This window comes from Aulonocara sp. 'chitande type north' Nkhata Bay, linkage group LG4 (assembly GCF_057382095.1).
Source record: "Aulonocara sp. 'chitande type north' Nkhata Bay isolate Kocher_YH1m ecotype deep benthic linkage group LG4, A_spYH_male_GT1.1, whole genome shotgun sequence".
In the NCBI taxonomy this organism is placed as follows: Eukaryota; Metazoa; Chordata; class Actinopteri; order Cichliformes; family Cichlidae; genus Aulonocara; species Aulonocara sp. 'chitande type north' Nkhata Bay.
The window spans coordinates 24893990-24910774 of record NC_141347.1 but is presented as its reverse complement, the minus strand read 5'-3'; the positions used below and the strand labels follow the sequence as shown (position 1 = coordinate 24910774).

At 40.8% G+C, this 16785-nt stretch overlaps 1 protein-coding gene across 1 annotated transcript; it reads left to right on the top strand.

The window, feature by feature from the left end:
* Positions 1-7135: 7135 nt before the first annotated feature.
* On the top strand, positions 7136-15406 carry fscn2a (fascin actin-bundling protein 2a, retinal). The gene is made up of 5 exons (XM_086289339.1): positions 7136-8197; positions 11615-11771; positions 12641-12762; positions 12843-13010; positions 13115-15406. The coding sequence occupies exons 1-5, from the start codon at positions 7375-7377 to the stop codon at positions 13318-13320; spliced, it is 1476 nt and encodes a 491-aa protein (XP_086145465.1). The 5' UTR covers positions 7136-7374; the 3' UTR covers positions 13321-15406.
* The last annotated feature ends 1379 nt before the right edge of the window (positions 15407-16785 follow it).

Below are 16785 nucleotides of genomic sequence, written 5' to 3'. Positions count from 1 at the left end.
GTCCAGGGATCAACAGACTTAATGTCTTTACAAAACGTTGGAAAATTTGGAGGAAATCAGTGGACTGACTAGCTGACATTCCCATTCTTAAGCCATGTTGCTAGCTTAGCTAGATACACATGTGTACTGCCACACAAACTAACACTTTCACACACTAACCGCATCGCTGTAACAAGTGAAAATCTGTGCCAACCTACTGTTTTGAACCACAACATAAGCCTTCAGCCATTAACCCATCTAGGAATGATAGCTAAATTGTCCAGTAGCTGTCAGAGGAAGGCCAGGATGTAATCAAAAACAGACGGAATAATCAACAAAAATGCTCTCTATTCCGGTAAAGATGTCTCCCAAAAGCACATGAATTACACTGAAGCAGGCTTTGGGGCTGTGAATGATGTTGGGTTACCAGCAGCAGCCAAGTCGCTGTCTCCCAATGCCAAGTGAGAGGATGCCAGGCACTTCCTGCTGTAAACAATCTACCCGCAGACTGAGAAAGAGGGGAGGAAACCTCTGAATGAGAAACAACAGGAGACACAGAGAAGACCCAGTTGCTCAATGAAAATTTCTCCAGTGAACAAATGTGCTCAATTTGTCAGACAAGCTACGGAAGTCTGTTTGAGGGGGAACGTGTGTGTTTGCGTGTGTGTCTGCTAGGGACAAATGGCATCGCTGTGTGCAGATGAACACATAGCAAGTGCTCAGGGCTTACGGAGACAGACGTTGGATATACAGCTTGGCTGAGTTCACGCTACATAATAAGGGCTCTCTCTCCTTTCTTTATCAACCTCTCTCCTCCTACGTTGTCACATCTATTCCCACTGCTGACCTAAACTGCTATATTTTAGCCAGTTTGACTGGCTACTAGGGCCAATACTCACGTCACATGTCACCATGACTAGCCATTGCAGCATTTTTTTAAATCTACACCTGTAATTTGTATGCACACTGGTGTATGCTGGGAATCTAAACAAACGGGCTCCTCTGACCTGCTTAACGTAGGACTAACTAAAGCTTTCAAATCAGCACAGGAGGGGTATAGCGCATGGTATCACCAAGTCATGGCATTCACTCTTGTATAAAACCCTCTCTTTTACAGTCTATGCATGCGAGAATGCAGTAAAAAAAAAATAAATGAGGGAAAATGACAAGTACAATGTATGTCTGGGTCTTGTGAAAGGCAGAGCTTGTTTATAAACGTGCGAGTGAACCGACCAGCATGTGGGGACGCTGAAACATATGTGTTTGCACATAAATTACAGCGTATGCATGAGCATGCATATGCAGGCATAAACAAAAAATGCACACAAGCAAAATGAACAGCATTCACTACGCATGCAAGCTCACATCCACCTAGACTGATTCACACACACAGGCATGTTTTTACAGACAGACACGCATACCTGCCTTTCTAATTCACACGATCACTCACGTTCTATGAAAGACACATTGAATTGTCAGAATGGCAGCAGCTGTGGCCTCATATTCGACCTGATGTCAAAGCCAGTGAGCCAAGGATAACATTAACACGAGCCCACTCCTGTCCCTTAAAGCGCACCCAGCCTGCGTCGCAGCGAGAGCCAAGTCTGCGCACAGCTGAACAAAGTCCAACAGTTTAATTAATCAGAAACTTCATTTATTGTTTACCTATTTACAGGCTGCTCTGGCTGAAAGATGAGCCATCTTTGCCAATGATGGTACACGCTGACAGTAAAGTAAGCTCAAGTTTTCATTTTACCACCTATTCTTAAAGCTATAGGCTGCTTCTCTGTCTTTAGGCTTCTACTTTGAGATTTGCGGTAAGGGGTAGGAGATTGGGTGCGTGTGTTTGGGGGATGGGGAGGTGTCACCATAAAAGAAAATGACAGCTTTCAAAACAAGTGCGGAGTTACAGCTAAGTAGTAAAAGGCTTTAAATTCAAGTCTCATTTATATGGCTGTTCGTATTAAATTTAAAAGGCAGTCCCAATTACACTGATCTAGGACCAGAACCTCTTACAGCGGGCAGCAGTGTGAGTGAGAAGCCCATGACAGGGCTGGTTTGGGCTGGGCAAACGCAGTAGGGTGAGCCGTAACGGCCTTTGGAAGGATCTTCCTGTAGATGAATGAATGGATTAATGGGGTCAGTGAGTACCAAGCTGCTGAGAAAGGAGAATCCCAGCCAAGGCAGCCATTTTACATTTTACTTTTACTGCATGTGGACCATTTTCCTCTGCTGGTTTTACAGAAGGCCGGAGGAGGGTCCAAAGGGAGCGCGGGAGAAAAAAGAGAGGACATTTTTGACTGCTTGTATATAGGACATAAAAAGTGGGGCTACAAGTTATACGGTTATGATTTTATGAACTCTCAGCCACTTCAACGACTACACTGTAAAGGAAATTACCAGTGATAGATTTGACGATCACCAGCTGATTCAGATGAATTGGTGAAAGAACCTTCCTCGTGACATTTAACTTTAAAGTTATATCCTGTCTTAACATCCAAAGTGTAGTTTTTCAGATAATTTGAAACATTTTGCACTTTAGTATTTTGGGATGTGACATGTCTAAATTTGCCACAAGGAAAGCTCGACTCATAGCGCTTTACAGTGCAAGCTAAACAGGCAGGGTTCTGGCCCTTTAAATGGAGCTCTGAGTGCTTGGCAGGCTAATAGATGCAGTCTTAAGGTGCTAATGGATGGCAACCTGAAAAATGGTCTTATCTGAAAAGGTCCAGGACAGTTATAAATTAAATAATCATGCTGGCCACATTAATCCATGTTCATGCCCCAGGGCCAGACCTCAACTCCTCATTTGATGTGTGTGAGCTGCATATATGTATATTTGTGGATGTTTGCACTAGCCAGCTGCTTTCATTCACCCCCTTGTTTGATTAATATTTCTTTCTCACTACCGTTTAATTGCAAATTCGAACACATGTTATGGTTAAAGGAGAAGTCAAAGACAACTAAAAGAGACATTTTTGTCTCTTATTGGGGATGTCCACCACAATTTAAATGATGTACAGTTATGGCTCATAAGTTTCCTTGAATACCAGGCAACCACGACTTGCCAGGGGGTAGGGGCATCTGAAGGGCAGGAGACAGACAGTCCTCATTAGTTAAACATTATTCCTATCATCAGAGACTCACGGCACATCACTGACAGCATTGCTTCATAGCACACTGCTTTTCTGGATTCTTGTGTGCAAGCGGAAACAGGAGCGGACAGCTTAAAAACCTCAGTTCATCACTTCTTATACCTAAAATCAATTTGAGGCACTTTGCCATGAATTAATTCAGCTTCTGCTTTGTGTTCAACCAGCCAAGCAACTCATTTCTATTTCACAGTATAACCAAGTGAGCACTAGAATCCAAATTTGGAAGGCATGGGAAACATCTAGCCAACACTGCCATCTACTGGGCATCGATCAATTGAACTTCTCTAGCCAGCGTGTGAAGATAATATACCTATTTTTAAGCATATTTTTCAACCATATTTTTCAGATTATCTAAAATCAAAGGTTTAGTGTTAAAATATTTTTTCCTAATAGCCAGACTGAGTTTGTTGTGTTACTGCATTCATTTACATTTGATATCATATCATCACACAAATGGGACAATGCAGGTTGATATAAATAAATAAAATCAATATCAACAAACCGGTGTGCTTTTGACCCTCGCCGGCCTTTTATGAAGTTTGAAAAATTTTAGCCTATTTTCATTTGAATCATTTATTGTTTCATAAATATTAAACATCAATGAAATACACACAAGAGGCTACATTGTGGTGTCTGTTAACTTAACGAAAAGGAAAAAACAAAACAATGACATGTACAATGTAAATTAAAAACAAAGTAACAAACAAAAAAACCCCATTAATTTAAAAGACGTTTACTCAAGCGACATGACTGTGGGGATTTTCCTAAATGTAAAGCTGTAGAGTCACTGAATTAAACAGCTGTTTTCACTTTCTAGCATCTTTACTCCACGACCAGTAAACAGATTTTGACATGAGAAATTTGTGCTTTGTCTGCGTCTCTCCTTTAAAATAAACTCTGCAATTGCATCTCCTCTGATGCTATTAATATGTAATCTATTGTTAAAAAGTAAACAACTATGTGCCGGGTGAGGTTATGCTGCCACCCAGTGACCAGAGGGCAAAAACACATGGAAAATTATGTACAGTGAATACATGTGTGTGAATATGGGGATAGACTGAGTGTGAATGTGTGACTGCACAGTTCAAGGCAACTGAGAGCAGAGCAGTCAATATTTTGTCAAGTCTGAAGAATGAAATTCTCAATACAGACAACTGTTTGGTTGTTGTTCTGTGTGTGTGTGTGTGTGTGTGTGTGTGTGTGTGTGTGTGTGTGTGTGTGTGTGTGTGTGTGTGTGGAGATAGGACTTTTCCAGAAAACTCATCAAATAATTAAAATAATTAATTATCAATCAGTAATAATTGCTCCTTTGTGGTTCCACAGGGAATATTGTCCTTTCAACAAATAGGCGTAACATTCAGTGAAAGCATAGCCTTGCTTCTAACAGCCACCAGGAGGTAAAAATTAAGTCCAGTTGTCTACGGGAAAGCAATTTCCTGATAAGTTTACAGTCTCAATCACTAGTTTATTTGGAAATTGTGATCCTGATCACAATCCAAGACAAATAATAGGAAAGGCTTTATTTACATACCTTTTGACAATGACCATGTGAGCATGCAGTGAGCATGGAGTGGCTCAGAATCCATGCATTTGACACGACTCTAACATGGTTAGCTGTAGACTGTCTGGTCTTAGCATACCATTGGCAATGTGCAAGTGTGCACCCCAAAAACTGAAATGCAGCCTCTGTATGACTCTGCCAGTCTCTCACGTCATTGTGAAGACATTCTGTCCCACTCTTCTTTACAATACTGCTTCAGTTTATTAAAGTTTGTGGACACTGTTTTTTTTTTCACAAGTCTTTTAAGGTCCCACTGCAGCATTTAAGGCAGGTTGAGGCCTGGACTTTGACTGAGGTCAATGCAATACCTTGATTGTTTTGTTTTTCAGTCATTCTGTTATCAATTTCCTGCTGTGTTTGGGTCATCGTCTTGTGGCATGACCCAGTTTTGGCCAAGCTTTAACTGTTGGACAAGTGGTCTCACATTAGAGTCTACCAGATGAGTTCATGGCAGACTCAATGACTGCAAGGTGCCTTGTTCGTCTGGCTGTAAAACAAACCCAAATCATCACCCGCTCCACCACCGCTTGACAGTTGGTATACGCCGTTTGTGCTGTGCATTATAACCAAATATCCTTACTTTGGTCACATCTGTCCACGGCACTTTGTTCAGAGGCTTTGTGGTTAGCTCAGGCGCAATTTGGAAAACCTAAGCCATGCTGCCATGTTTTTTACCGAGGGAAGAGGATTTCTCCTGGCATGTATTTGCTGAGACATCCGCTCCTGGGAAGATTGTGTCATTGTGTTAACACACACCGAACCGTCCAAAGGAGCGAACTACCAAAACCTTTGCTTTTATAGAGATGATTACAATTGTTGATGATCAGTTAACCAAGATGTTTGATTCTCAGCATGTTTTGACAGGACAGCATAGAGCCCTGTAAATCAATCATTTTCACATGACTGTAAACCTAAATGTTTTAAAGACAACCTTTCACAAATTCTACATAGTTTATATATTTTTCCAAAATGCCTACACTGGAAGGGAGAGTAAAAAGGCAGAGAGGGGAAAGACAGTATGATTTACATATGGATAATGTGTACATTTTTTACACTCTGTTTCTGAGAATGTTTTCATAGTGTTGCACTCAGGATCATTCCTACCACTCATCTTCTCAGTGATTCAATTACTGTAACCCTGTGTGACACTGATTTAATTGCCGAGAATTTAGCTCCAGCAATAAAAAATTATTACTGGAATCACCGTAGCATATTTATTTGCTCTCTAGGTGCAGTTTCTGTCTAGGTTTGGGCTATTGCCAACCTTTGTCCTAGATTAACATTATACTGGTAACTCCCTAAGGTGGTCTGGGATCACCATGCTAATCACTCTTAATAATAGATGAGAGCAATTACCATTAAAGGTTATTAAGTCGAAATAATACCCTCAGAATTTAGCTTTGCAAAACAATCCTAATCACATAGTTTTGTGGATTTGCAATATTACAGTTCTTTTTGGTATTACCCACAACATCCTTAAAAGAGGGTAAAAGAGGGCGGTAATGCTCTTACTAAAGTAGATATTAGCACGCACTGTTACAAAGGTCACAGTGCGTGCCAGTATATTGAGCTGCGTCCTCTATTATTAATTGTCTGGCGGGATAACAGCGAAGGGTTCAGCAGGATCAAAAAGAAGAAGGTTAAAACACAGCCAATATGAGAATGAAGAAAAAGGCAAATGTGCATTCAAATGTGTGCTATTCAAATCCCTCTTGGGTGAGCTTACAGACTTTGACTCAGATATTTGAATTTGTGAAGGAAACAAAGGTTCCAAGAAAGTCTCTAGGGACCTGTGTGTAGCAAACTGTTGCTATAAAGATAACATTTACAACTTTACTTTCATTATAGTTCTCTAGGCATTGGGATTCTAAATTATCCATATACATAAATGCTGGCCCATTGCAATGGAAAAGAGACGCTTCATGAGGAGAATGCTCCTCATAGATAAGTAGTGTTTTTAAAACTGTCAATGCAAAAGTTGCACTTTTAAAACCTGCTTAATCATTGAAAAAAATCTATTTGTAAGGGGACTCAAAGGAGAAGGAAAAAGTGGGGAACATCCAAAAGCACCTTTACTCTCTGGACATTTTGCAATTAGACTGAGGTTCGCCAGCAGATCAACGCTAGGATAATCCTGGGACTGGATAGCGTGGCTACTAGTATATGGACCTAAACAAGGAGAGGTAAGAACCAATAGGAGTCAGGCTGACAAATGAGTGTGTCAATGTGAGTTACAGGGAAGCAAGACAAGAAGGAAAAGAAGGAGGAGATGGCAGAACAGGAGATACAGAAGAGAGGGGGAACGAAGCTGCGCAGACAACATGCTGGAGAAGAATAGGGAGGAGGGGTGGCTTGTGGTTGGTGCACTGGTTTGTGACGTCAGCAGCTTGTTGGATTGAGGAGCTGTGTCCTGCTGATTTTAATCCTAACTCATTAGGGAACCAAGAGCAAGTGCCTGAGCAAGCCCTCTGGGGAAACAGAGAAAGTGACAAGAGAAGCAAGGACTTCCATCAAGGGAGATAAGTGGAGCTACTTCACAGCTTGAGAGACAGAAGAGGAGAGAAATCAAATATTTTACTTGTTACTGCTCAGTCTCATGCCTGAGTTTCTTCATTTCTCATTACTCTGTCTGTCCTAACCTTCTCCACACGCAATCTGTAACGTGCGTCCTGTCCAAGCATGTCTACAAACGGAATTAACAAAGCTTTGAAGCTGCAGTTTGGCCTCATCAACTATGAGAACCGCTACCTGACGGCTGAGGCTTTTGGATTCAAGGTAAACGCCTCGGCTACTAGCATGAAGAAGAAACAGATCTGGACCTTAGAGCAGGATGAGCAAGATGGGCAAGTAGTCTTCCTCCGCAGCCACCTGGGACGCTATCTGGCCTCTGATAAAGATGGTAAGATCATATGTGGGGCAGAGATGCGTGATCCTGAATGCCGTTTTCTTATCGTGCCCCAAGCTGACGGACGCTGGGCTCTGCAATCAGAACCTTTTCAACGTTACTTTGGAGGCTCGGCAGACTATTTGTCCTGCTTTGCCCAAATCATTGGGGAACAAGAGCTGTGGGCCGTCCATTTGGCTTTACATCCACAGGCCAGCCTTCTCAGTGTGGCACGTAAGCGCTATGCTCATCTCTCTGCTTCAGATGGAGAGATATCTGTGGACAGCAACATTCCCTGGGGAGTGGACTCCCTCGTCACCTTGGTATACCTCGATGGCAAGTACAGCCTGAAGACCTGTGACAGCCGTTTCCTCAGCAACGACGGCAAACTTGTGAAGGAGAATACCAATGCAACTAGCTTCACTCTAGAGCTAAAATCTGGCAAGCTGGCCTTTAAGGACTGTGACGGGAAATACCTGGCCCCGGTGGGACCCACAGGAACGTTGCGGTCAGGCCGATGCTCCAAGCCTGGAAAAGACGAGCTGTTCGATCTGGAAGAGAGTCATCCACAAGTAGTTTTTCAAGCTGCAAATAAAAGATTTGTTTCAGTCAAGCAAGGTAATTTGGATCCAATGCAGTGTAATACAAATAAGTATGTTCTTCGTGTCATTACAGCTCTGCTTTTTTAAATGATGAACGGAAGGCTATACTTACAGTATACTATTCTTAACTGAGTATCAGATTCAAAATCATTAAAGAGGGGATAGCTTTAATGAGCGACAGTCTGAGAGGGTAAACAATTCGATTTAAGCATTTGCAAAGACATAAAATCTTTAGGTAAACATTCATGCATTAATTGTAACAAGCAGACACCAAAAAGAGCATAAACATGTGAGATAAACAGCTAGAATAACTACACGCCAAAGGAAAGAACAAGTTCTATTTCTGATTATATGCAATAATATTTTTATCCAAGTACATTTGATTTCTGATAAGTAGTCTCTTTGCAGCATTATGCCTCTCTTTAAATCAGCAGGGACTTTGCAAAGTAATTCAAGAACTGAGCTATAATGGCTACGTTGATTGTTTTCTAGGTGTAGCTATTGGGGTTATCTGAGAGTTCAGCCAAAGCAAAACAGTTCAAACCAGCAGAATTGAGGTCATGACTTGTCTTCTGAGTAGAACATTGCCTCTGTCTATGATAATGAACTTCACATGGTCTAGGTTTACAAAAATACATCTTTATAGCTATATTGTAGTAACCAGAAAAAAAGCAATGAGTTATCTTTTATCAGTTAGGAATATAAAGCTCTGCCACTTTTGCCTGGATGTTGGAATGGTTGATGGCAACTGTGAAGGCAGTTGCAGTAATGGGCTTTGTCATTTCCACTGTATCCATTGAAGATTAAGTAGTGTGCAAATGACTCCAGGAGAGATCTGTGCCCCAGTGGTGTCAATTACCATCAATGGACTTTAAGCCTTACAGCTACACGCTCTTTACCTTTTACCTTTCTCCACATTATGTGGATCTATAGTTAACTACTGTGACAGTGAGGTGTTAGCAGCTATAGCCAGGCCTTAGCAGACAGCTCAAGCACATGATCTTCTTTCAGGTTGGTTGATGTGATCTGCTCTGCCCAGTAATATTATGCAGATGAAGCAGGACAAGGAGAAGATAGTTTTTTCTTCTTCCAAGTTTTTCTCAAGCTTTAAGAGTCAATTAAAACAATAATTCAAACAACTATCACTGTAGGACAACTCTGTTGTTAAATTACCTCTATAGTGAAAAGTGGGAAGGGGATTCTCAGACTAATGTTGGGCTGCAGACATTATGCAAGAATAATATTCTGCATTAAAAGAGATTACTATGAGGGAAATCTTTCAGCAATCTGACAGTTCATCTACATAACAGAAGGTTAAGACTAATTTTCGCCAGTACTGGTTTGCCTTGTGGCAGCTCCACGTTTCTTTAAGGAACAAGGCTCTGAAAGCTGCTTACTGGACCCTGCCGTGCAGATTTGCATTTCACCACTCAGGGAATTACAGCAAGCGAATGAACAGGAAGGGTGGAGGGGTGACTGAGGGGGATTAGGGTTGTAACGGGATTAAGAGAGAGGTTAAAGGATATTTCTGTGGCATCTAATTTGAACTACAGCAGACACAGTTCAGTTATACCTGTCTGTGTTACCACCAGAGTTTATGTGACATGCGGATTAGGGGCTGAAACAATAGACTCACTGCAAGTGAGGCGCCTGTGGTTAGAGAACAGGAGAAAAACAGGTCACGTGAGATGAGGTCATGAAATTTGTTTAAGAAAGCAAATGCTGGATATTGGCTGAATAGCTGCAGTGCCGGGAAACTGATTTCTTAGTCAAACCGTATTGAGACCTTAGGGTCTGAAAGACTGATAGATGGATTATATGGTTCACTGGTAGGGAAGAAAGGCAAAAGCATGCAACTTACCTTAGAAATTCAACAAATGCAAATCTTAAAAATTCTGCAGTGGCAGGGGTACCCGGACCTGGGATATAGAGTATGTTTGGGGAGTGTGAATGTGTGTACAGTGTCTATTTGTGTCTGTCTCCATGTCGGGTGAGTGCTGAGTATTTATTTATGTATATGGGGGTGGGCATGCACGTTTGCGTCTGCGTGCGCCTGTTCGTCTGTGTCTATATGTCAGCTTGGGTCTTAGACTCTACCTCTCTGGGAACATCTCAGGCTCTCCGAGGTATGGAGGCCTATCTCCCCTCACCACACTCCCTGCCAGTGGCTGATGCCCTCAGACGTTGGTGTGTTGGTGGTTCTTGGTGTCTGGGGCTGGGTGCTCATGTATGTGCCGACTCACTCCTGGTGGCCGATTGGCGGGGCCTGGCACCTGTGGCCCAGCTGGGCCCCTTCCAGAGGGTGGGGTGCCCTCAGGCCTCTGGGCCTGAGGCCCGGTCCTCTCTGGCACAGCTGGCTGCCGGCAGAGCCTGCAGGCACATCACTGCAACCCCCTCTGGCCTCTGCTCCGTGGCTACTGGGTGACCTCTCGTTTGGGGCTCTACATCTTTCTTGGCTGCTACCTCAAAGCACATTGTGCGCTGTCAATCTTGCATACTGCACAATAACATGTAATACTTAGTATGTACTGTTATCTACTGTTAGCTAGTTTATTGTGATGGTGTTGTATTTATTATGTTGCTCTTTTTTGTTTGTTTTCCCTTCTGTGTTTTCTTATCTCCATACAGGTGATCCAGGTGTTTTGTTTGTTTTTCTTTTTTTTTTCTTCCCCCCTTTCTCACCATCTCTTCTCCCCTCTATTTTTCTTTGTCTCTCTTTCTTTCATTCTTTCTCCCTGTCCTATCCCCCAGTCATGTCTGTCCCCTCTGTAACAACCGAAAATCAAATCAAATAAATACATAATTATAATAAAGGTCAATCAAATGGACCAATATGGCAAGGCCATGATGATCCAATTGGTAAAGGGAATCCGCTTGGCATGTTTCTTGGCCTGCAGACAACAATTCTGATGGCTAAAGATCCAAACGGGACAGGGAAAAAAATTAATTAAAAAAAATAATTCTGCAGTGTACCTATTACTCAAAACCAAAAGACTACAAGGCACATAAGATTCATACTTGAGACTTGTTGTGAGTGTAACATTTAGAATAGGGTAAATGCAAATGTAATATTCATTTTAGCACATATTATTCAACTTGTCCTGTTATCACACATACCTTGGTTAGCAGAGCTGATATATAACAGACTAGAGCAAGCTGGAGTCTTGAAGCAGATGGTAGCATGCACTGGAGTCAACAGCAACAGAAACACTTTTGTTGCTAAAACCTTTGGAGCAACTAAAACGATTGTGGATTACCGTTATGCACAAACAATCTGTTTGGCAATGCTATAGCTTGAGTATCTATCACTCAATAAAAAGCAAAGGGCATTCCGACCAGTAAACCATATAAACCAATAAAAAAAATGATAATAAAAAATCCATTTAACCAAGACACACTTATCAATGTTATCTCTTCCTCCCTTTATTACTAGGAGTGAGTATTTCAGCCAATCAGGACGTGGAGACAGACATGGAGACCTTTCAGATGGAGATAGATAAGGAAAGCAAAAAGTCTATGTTCAGAACCAATGGCGGATCCTACTGGACATTAGTGACTCATGGAGAGATCCAATCCACTGCCACAGAGGTGTAAGTAGCTATTAAAGCTGTGCAGGAGCTATGTATAACCTGTATACTAACGTGAAGAAACAATAAACAGTATGCATGTTACGCTAGACACGTCTTTGCACTGTGTGCTGCAGACATATCTACTGAAATTAGCATGCTAACTACACTGTTTCATCCAATTAAATCATAGCCTCACAGGCCACTGTGAGGTGCTATCGCTTCAAGTTTAACAAACTAGTCTATACATAAGATGGAACATGTGACTTGATATATACGCCTCTCAGTAATTTTAGAACATATGAAGTCTGATTAATGACAATCTGTTCTTTTTGAGTAGTATGGTGTGAAGTCTGCTGTAACTGGCTGGGGTTGAGTGGAGGAAAAAAGGATACAGAAACACAGTTGTTGAGCAAGTCACAACTAAAGTGTGTTCTTCGAGTTACTAAATTCAAGAGTTCTCAAGTGTGCACTTTGTGTGTTTAAGAATTGAATTTAACTCTAAAATGTTACCATTCCTGATGAGTTGTTATTTTAATTAGATTGGGTTTGTTCACAATTGTAACTTAGTTGTAGACACAGGTTATCCTCCCACTGGTTTGGTTGTTAGTGCAGTTGTTATTATTGGTATTATCAATCCAAACTGTTGCCTTTTATAAATCCTGACCAAGTGGTTTTTGTCCTTAAATCTAAGCACATGAAAATCACAGTTAACGGTGAAACTTAACTGCTCCAAGGAAGATTTGCCTCTAGTTGTGGAAAACACTCCAGTGTGTCATTTCAGAACTTCTTGTGGTTTTCAAAAGGCATTTCATAGGTAATCAATGTCGAAATCCTGGTAAGTCTATATCTCACGTCTGATTCTCCTTCTGCCTGTCTATGTCTTTACCCAGTGAGGTCAACACAATGTTTGATATTGAATGGAGGGGACAAAGAGTAGCGCTCAAAGCAAGCAATGGAAAGTACGTGTGTACAAAGAAGAACGGGCAGCTCTCCGCAGTCAGCGATACAGTGGGTACGTGCCTTTAAGCAAGATGCTGGAGAGTCAGCTGTGTCTGTTTGAAATTCCCACCACGTATTTATCCTTCGTTTCAGCTGATGATGAGTTGCTCCTGATGAAACTCATCAACCGCCCTATGCTGATCCTTCGTGGAGAAAATGGCTTTGTGTGTCACCACAAGAACTCCAACACTCTAGATGCGAATCGATCAGTCTACGACATCTTCACACTGATTTTCAACGACGGCGCCTACAATATAAAAAGTCAGTGTGTCCACAACATATTACATTTTAATGAGTACACTTGCATTTTGTTGCCATGTAATAGCTATTAATTGTATTATTAATGGATGTGTATTCTTCTGTAGGTGTGAATGGAAAGTTCTGGTATGTCTCTAGCAGTGGCCTGGTGTGCTCAGATGGAGAAAAGTCAGAGAATTTTTTCCTTGAGTTCCTGGAGCATGGACGTGTCGCCATCAAGGGCTCCAATGACAAGTACCTTCGTGGAGACCAGGGAGGCACACTTATGTGTGATGGCAAATCTGTCGATGCATCTTCTCTCTGGGAGTACTGATTCCCTTCAATGTGGGTCTTCAGTGATGGCCTATAATGCAAGGGCAGGATGTGCTTTTACCAGGTCATATGAAGCAGACTGACTGGAAAATATTTTCCTGCCTTTTTTGCTTTGTTTTGTTTTCCTTTTTTTTTTTTTTGGCTTGATTTTTTTCTTTTGAAATTGGGAAGAAGTGAACACTTTAGAAAGATATGTTTCTTTGATGTTTTGTCTTTCAAAAATGCCAACATCAAACGACACATACTGTGTGAAAAATGTGTCATTTTTTGTAATTTCACAAATGGGGAGACAAGAGATGTTATCACGGTTCTTTCAGTCAGGCTTTGTTCAATATGCAACCTTATATCTTTGAGGACAGCCATACCAACCGGTCACAACACAGGGTGTTACTGCCAAGAATGTAAGCACCTCTCACTGTTTGTTGTTACTTTGACAGATTTTCTGCTTAACCTACCCAGAGAGTTTGTTAATAGATAGCAACAAAAATCATCTTCTGTTGAAGCTGAAGTTTAATAGGTTACATCTCCAAAAGTTTTAAAAAAAAAAACACAGATAGTGACAAGTCAGTGTCATTATCCCTGGATCCTTAGGCTTAATTAAAAAAAACATTTACCTATGTATAGAAACACATTTGGTTTGGTTTATGTACAGTGCTATACAGCTAGCATTGTCCATGTTTATGAAAGCCTGACTTGTAAAACCTCTCGGCATTTGCGTAGAGCTTTTAAATGATTTCGAGTTAGGCTCTGACTTTAACACATTCATCAAGAATAGTTCATTGAAAGGTGATGCACCACTGACTTTAAAAACAGCACATAGTTGGTACCACTATCGCTTTCATTTGTCTTAATGAAACATTTATTGACTTTATTTTTAAAAAATGATAGACCTTAAAATAAGTGGACAGGCTGAAAATGGAAATGCAAAGAACACCAAAACCAGGCTCACTGCAAACATTGAGACATATACAATATGTGCTACACAAAGAAGAAGTTCAGACATCTTTAGGAATAAAGAATGTCGGCAGAAAAATTATTTATGATTTATTCACATCAGGGAATAGTGAGAAAGAAGTCGGAGGAGATTTAAAGTATCGGATGGATCTTTCTAATGTATCTGATGTAAACTCAGAAGTGCTTCTCTGGTGATCTGCCTAGGGGCCTTAATCTACACTGCACTGTATATCCAGTTATGTCCTGTTTTCATGTTGAGAGGCTGGTAGCCACATAAGAAAATATAATGGATTTTGACAACAGATGTTTTTGAAAAACACTGCAAAGATTGATTTCCAGGATGCTTGTTTTCCATCCATTTGCTCAAACTTAGATGAGAATATTTAATCATCTAGAGTAAAGGTGCATGCACTTTGCTTGCCTAGTGGTTGCTGGTTAGACCCAGCTCCTGCAAACTCCTTCAGAAATCTTTATAGTTGTTGGAAAACGTGTTGTTCCACCTTTGCGTCCAGTCATTGTGTATAGAAAGGCCAGCAACACCCCACTGAAACCGATTGATCTTCTTAATTAACTTTGGATACAACAGCAAGTTAGTACGTTTAATAAATCAGTAGAATCTTCCTAAAACCTACCTACCCGGTGCTGCTTATGAAGCACTAATAATTGGCTTGAAGTTGACCCTTAGCTGCAAAATCCTTTTCTTTTTTTGGGAAACTCTTCATATTATGACTAAAATCTCTCACAGGACTCACTAAAATGATTACAACAAATTGCTAAGGGTACAAGCTGCCCAGAGTTAATTAGAACAGATGTTGTTGTGCACTAAAGAGGACAACCAAAAAATGTAAACAATTAATTCTGTAGATTTTTGTTGGATATTTCCCAGAAGGTAATAAAATCTACCATAGTTTCAGCAGAATGTCTAAACGAGTGGTTTTGTGTTGTGTGCAATCTGGATTAGTTTTAGTTATAAAAAAGTTTGGTTACCTATACATCCTGTAACAGCTCTATAGAGAACCTCTGGCCATATTTTAGAATGTATCTAATATATGTATATATAGACATCGTTTTACGATCTTTGCTTTATGATGATGATTTTTGACAAATGTTGACAATAAAAACTTATAATATCACTGTTGTCTTTGAGATTTACGGCTGTGGGTCAGGCTTAGAGGACGTGTGTGAAATTTTTGTGAGCTGATCATCGGTTGGCGTAGAGCTCCTGAGTCCTAATCCTAATGGTAAAAATCTGCCACATCATTGTAATGTATCAGAAGCCAATATTATGCCATCTGACTTTTATGACTACTAATTCATTGTGCGGGGAACTCCAACAAAGAAGTGTGGTGAGCTGTGATTAAAACGTGAAATGACTTCAGTTTAACATTTACCATCAGTGATGATTTCAGATCTGCTTCCAGTAGCATGAAGTAGAGGGATAACCAGTGCCGCTGGCACTGTCAATATTTGTTACAGCTGGAAGCCCAGATGTTGCAGTGATGCCAGCTGCCTGTGTCTGATTGTTAGGGCTAAATAATATTTCAGCAAATATTACTTTCAAATGAAAAGCGTTACAGTTTAAATACAGTTGTATTAAGTTTGCTAATTGCTATACTTAATTTACGTGCAATATCTCCTTGATCCTGCCGTAATAAGTCATTTTTCTAATAAGAAGAGGATTTTCCCATTCACCACACTGGATGGCACTGTGTACCTCACTTAGTCCTTTCTATGCAGCAATAATCAGTGAAAATACCATATCCTGCTGCAACAAGCACAAACACCTGGTAGTAAAACAGCACTCTGACATGAACTTCATTAATCATTTTAAGAAACACGGGTTTTAGAGTGGGCTCAGCTGGCATTTACAGATCATTCTCAAGAAAAAGGCGTGTTTTCGCCACAGCCACATTTTCAGGTTACTAGTTGCCATCCTTCTGTCATCTCTTAGCGATTTCAAATATTTATGGTCCACAGCAAAATAATTTTTTCCTGAGAATTTCAGTTCTCTCCTGGTCTGACTCGAGGAAGAAAATTGCACAGACAGAAACGGCACCGAGAAACACACAAAGGCAAACACACATACAGCCGCATCTCTACAAAGCATATTAACTGTGCACTGTGTCTGACATTTCAGTGAAAGTGCCAAAGATCTCTGAAAGCATTTGCAAGGAAAATTTTAAGTAACACTGAAACTAAAAGAAAGGCTTTCACAACAATTGTGTTTGTTCTAGATGCGTGTCGGTGTTCTGGAGGAAAGAAACGGCAACACTACGGTAAACTTATTTGTGCTAGATTACCACGCGCTTGGCTTGCTTCTTTTTTTAATTAGATCTGCTAGAGTATCTCAAAAGTATACACCTTAGACAAGAAAACAAAGTGGTCGTTTTAAGCAGATGGTCGAGACTCTCTAAGCCTTTATGCAAATGAAGTTTAAAGAAAGTTCAGCTAATTCCTTGGATTGGCAGCAGCTTTCCAGTAGAACACACACAACACGCAAATACACACAGTG

What these genes read in the sequence shown, in the direction of transcription:
- fscn2a (XM_086289339.1), top strand. Translation starts at nt 7,375, where the DNA reads ATGTCTACAAACGGAATTAACAAAGCTTTGAAGCTGCAGTTTGGCCTC. An exon ending in ATTTGTTTCAGTCAAGCAAG is followed by an intron (nt 8,198 to 11,614) that starts GTAATTTGGATC and finishes CTTTATTACTAG; the next exon opens with GAGTGAGTATTTCAGCCAAT. An exon ending in CAATCCACTGCCACAGAGGT is followed by an intron (nt 11,772 to 12,640) that starts GTAAGTAGCTAT and finishes GTCTTTACCCAG; the next exon opens with TGAGGTCAACACAATGTTTG.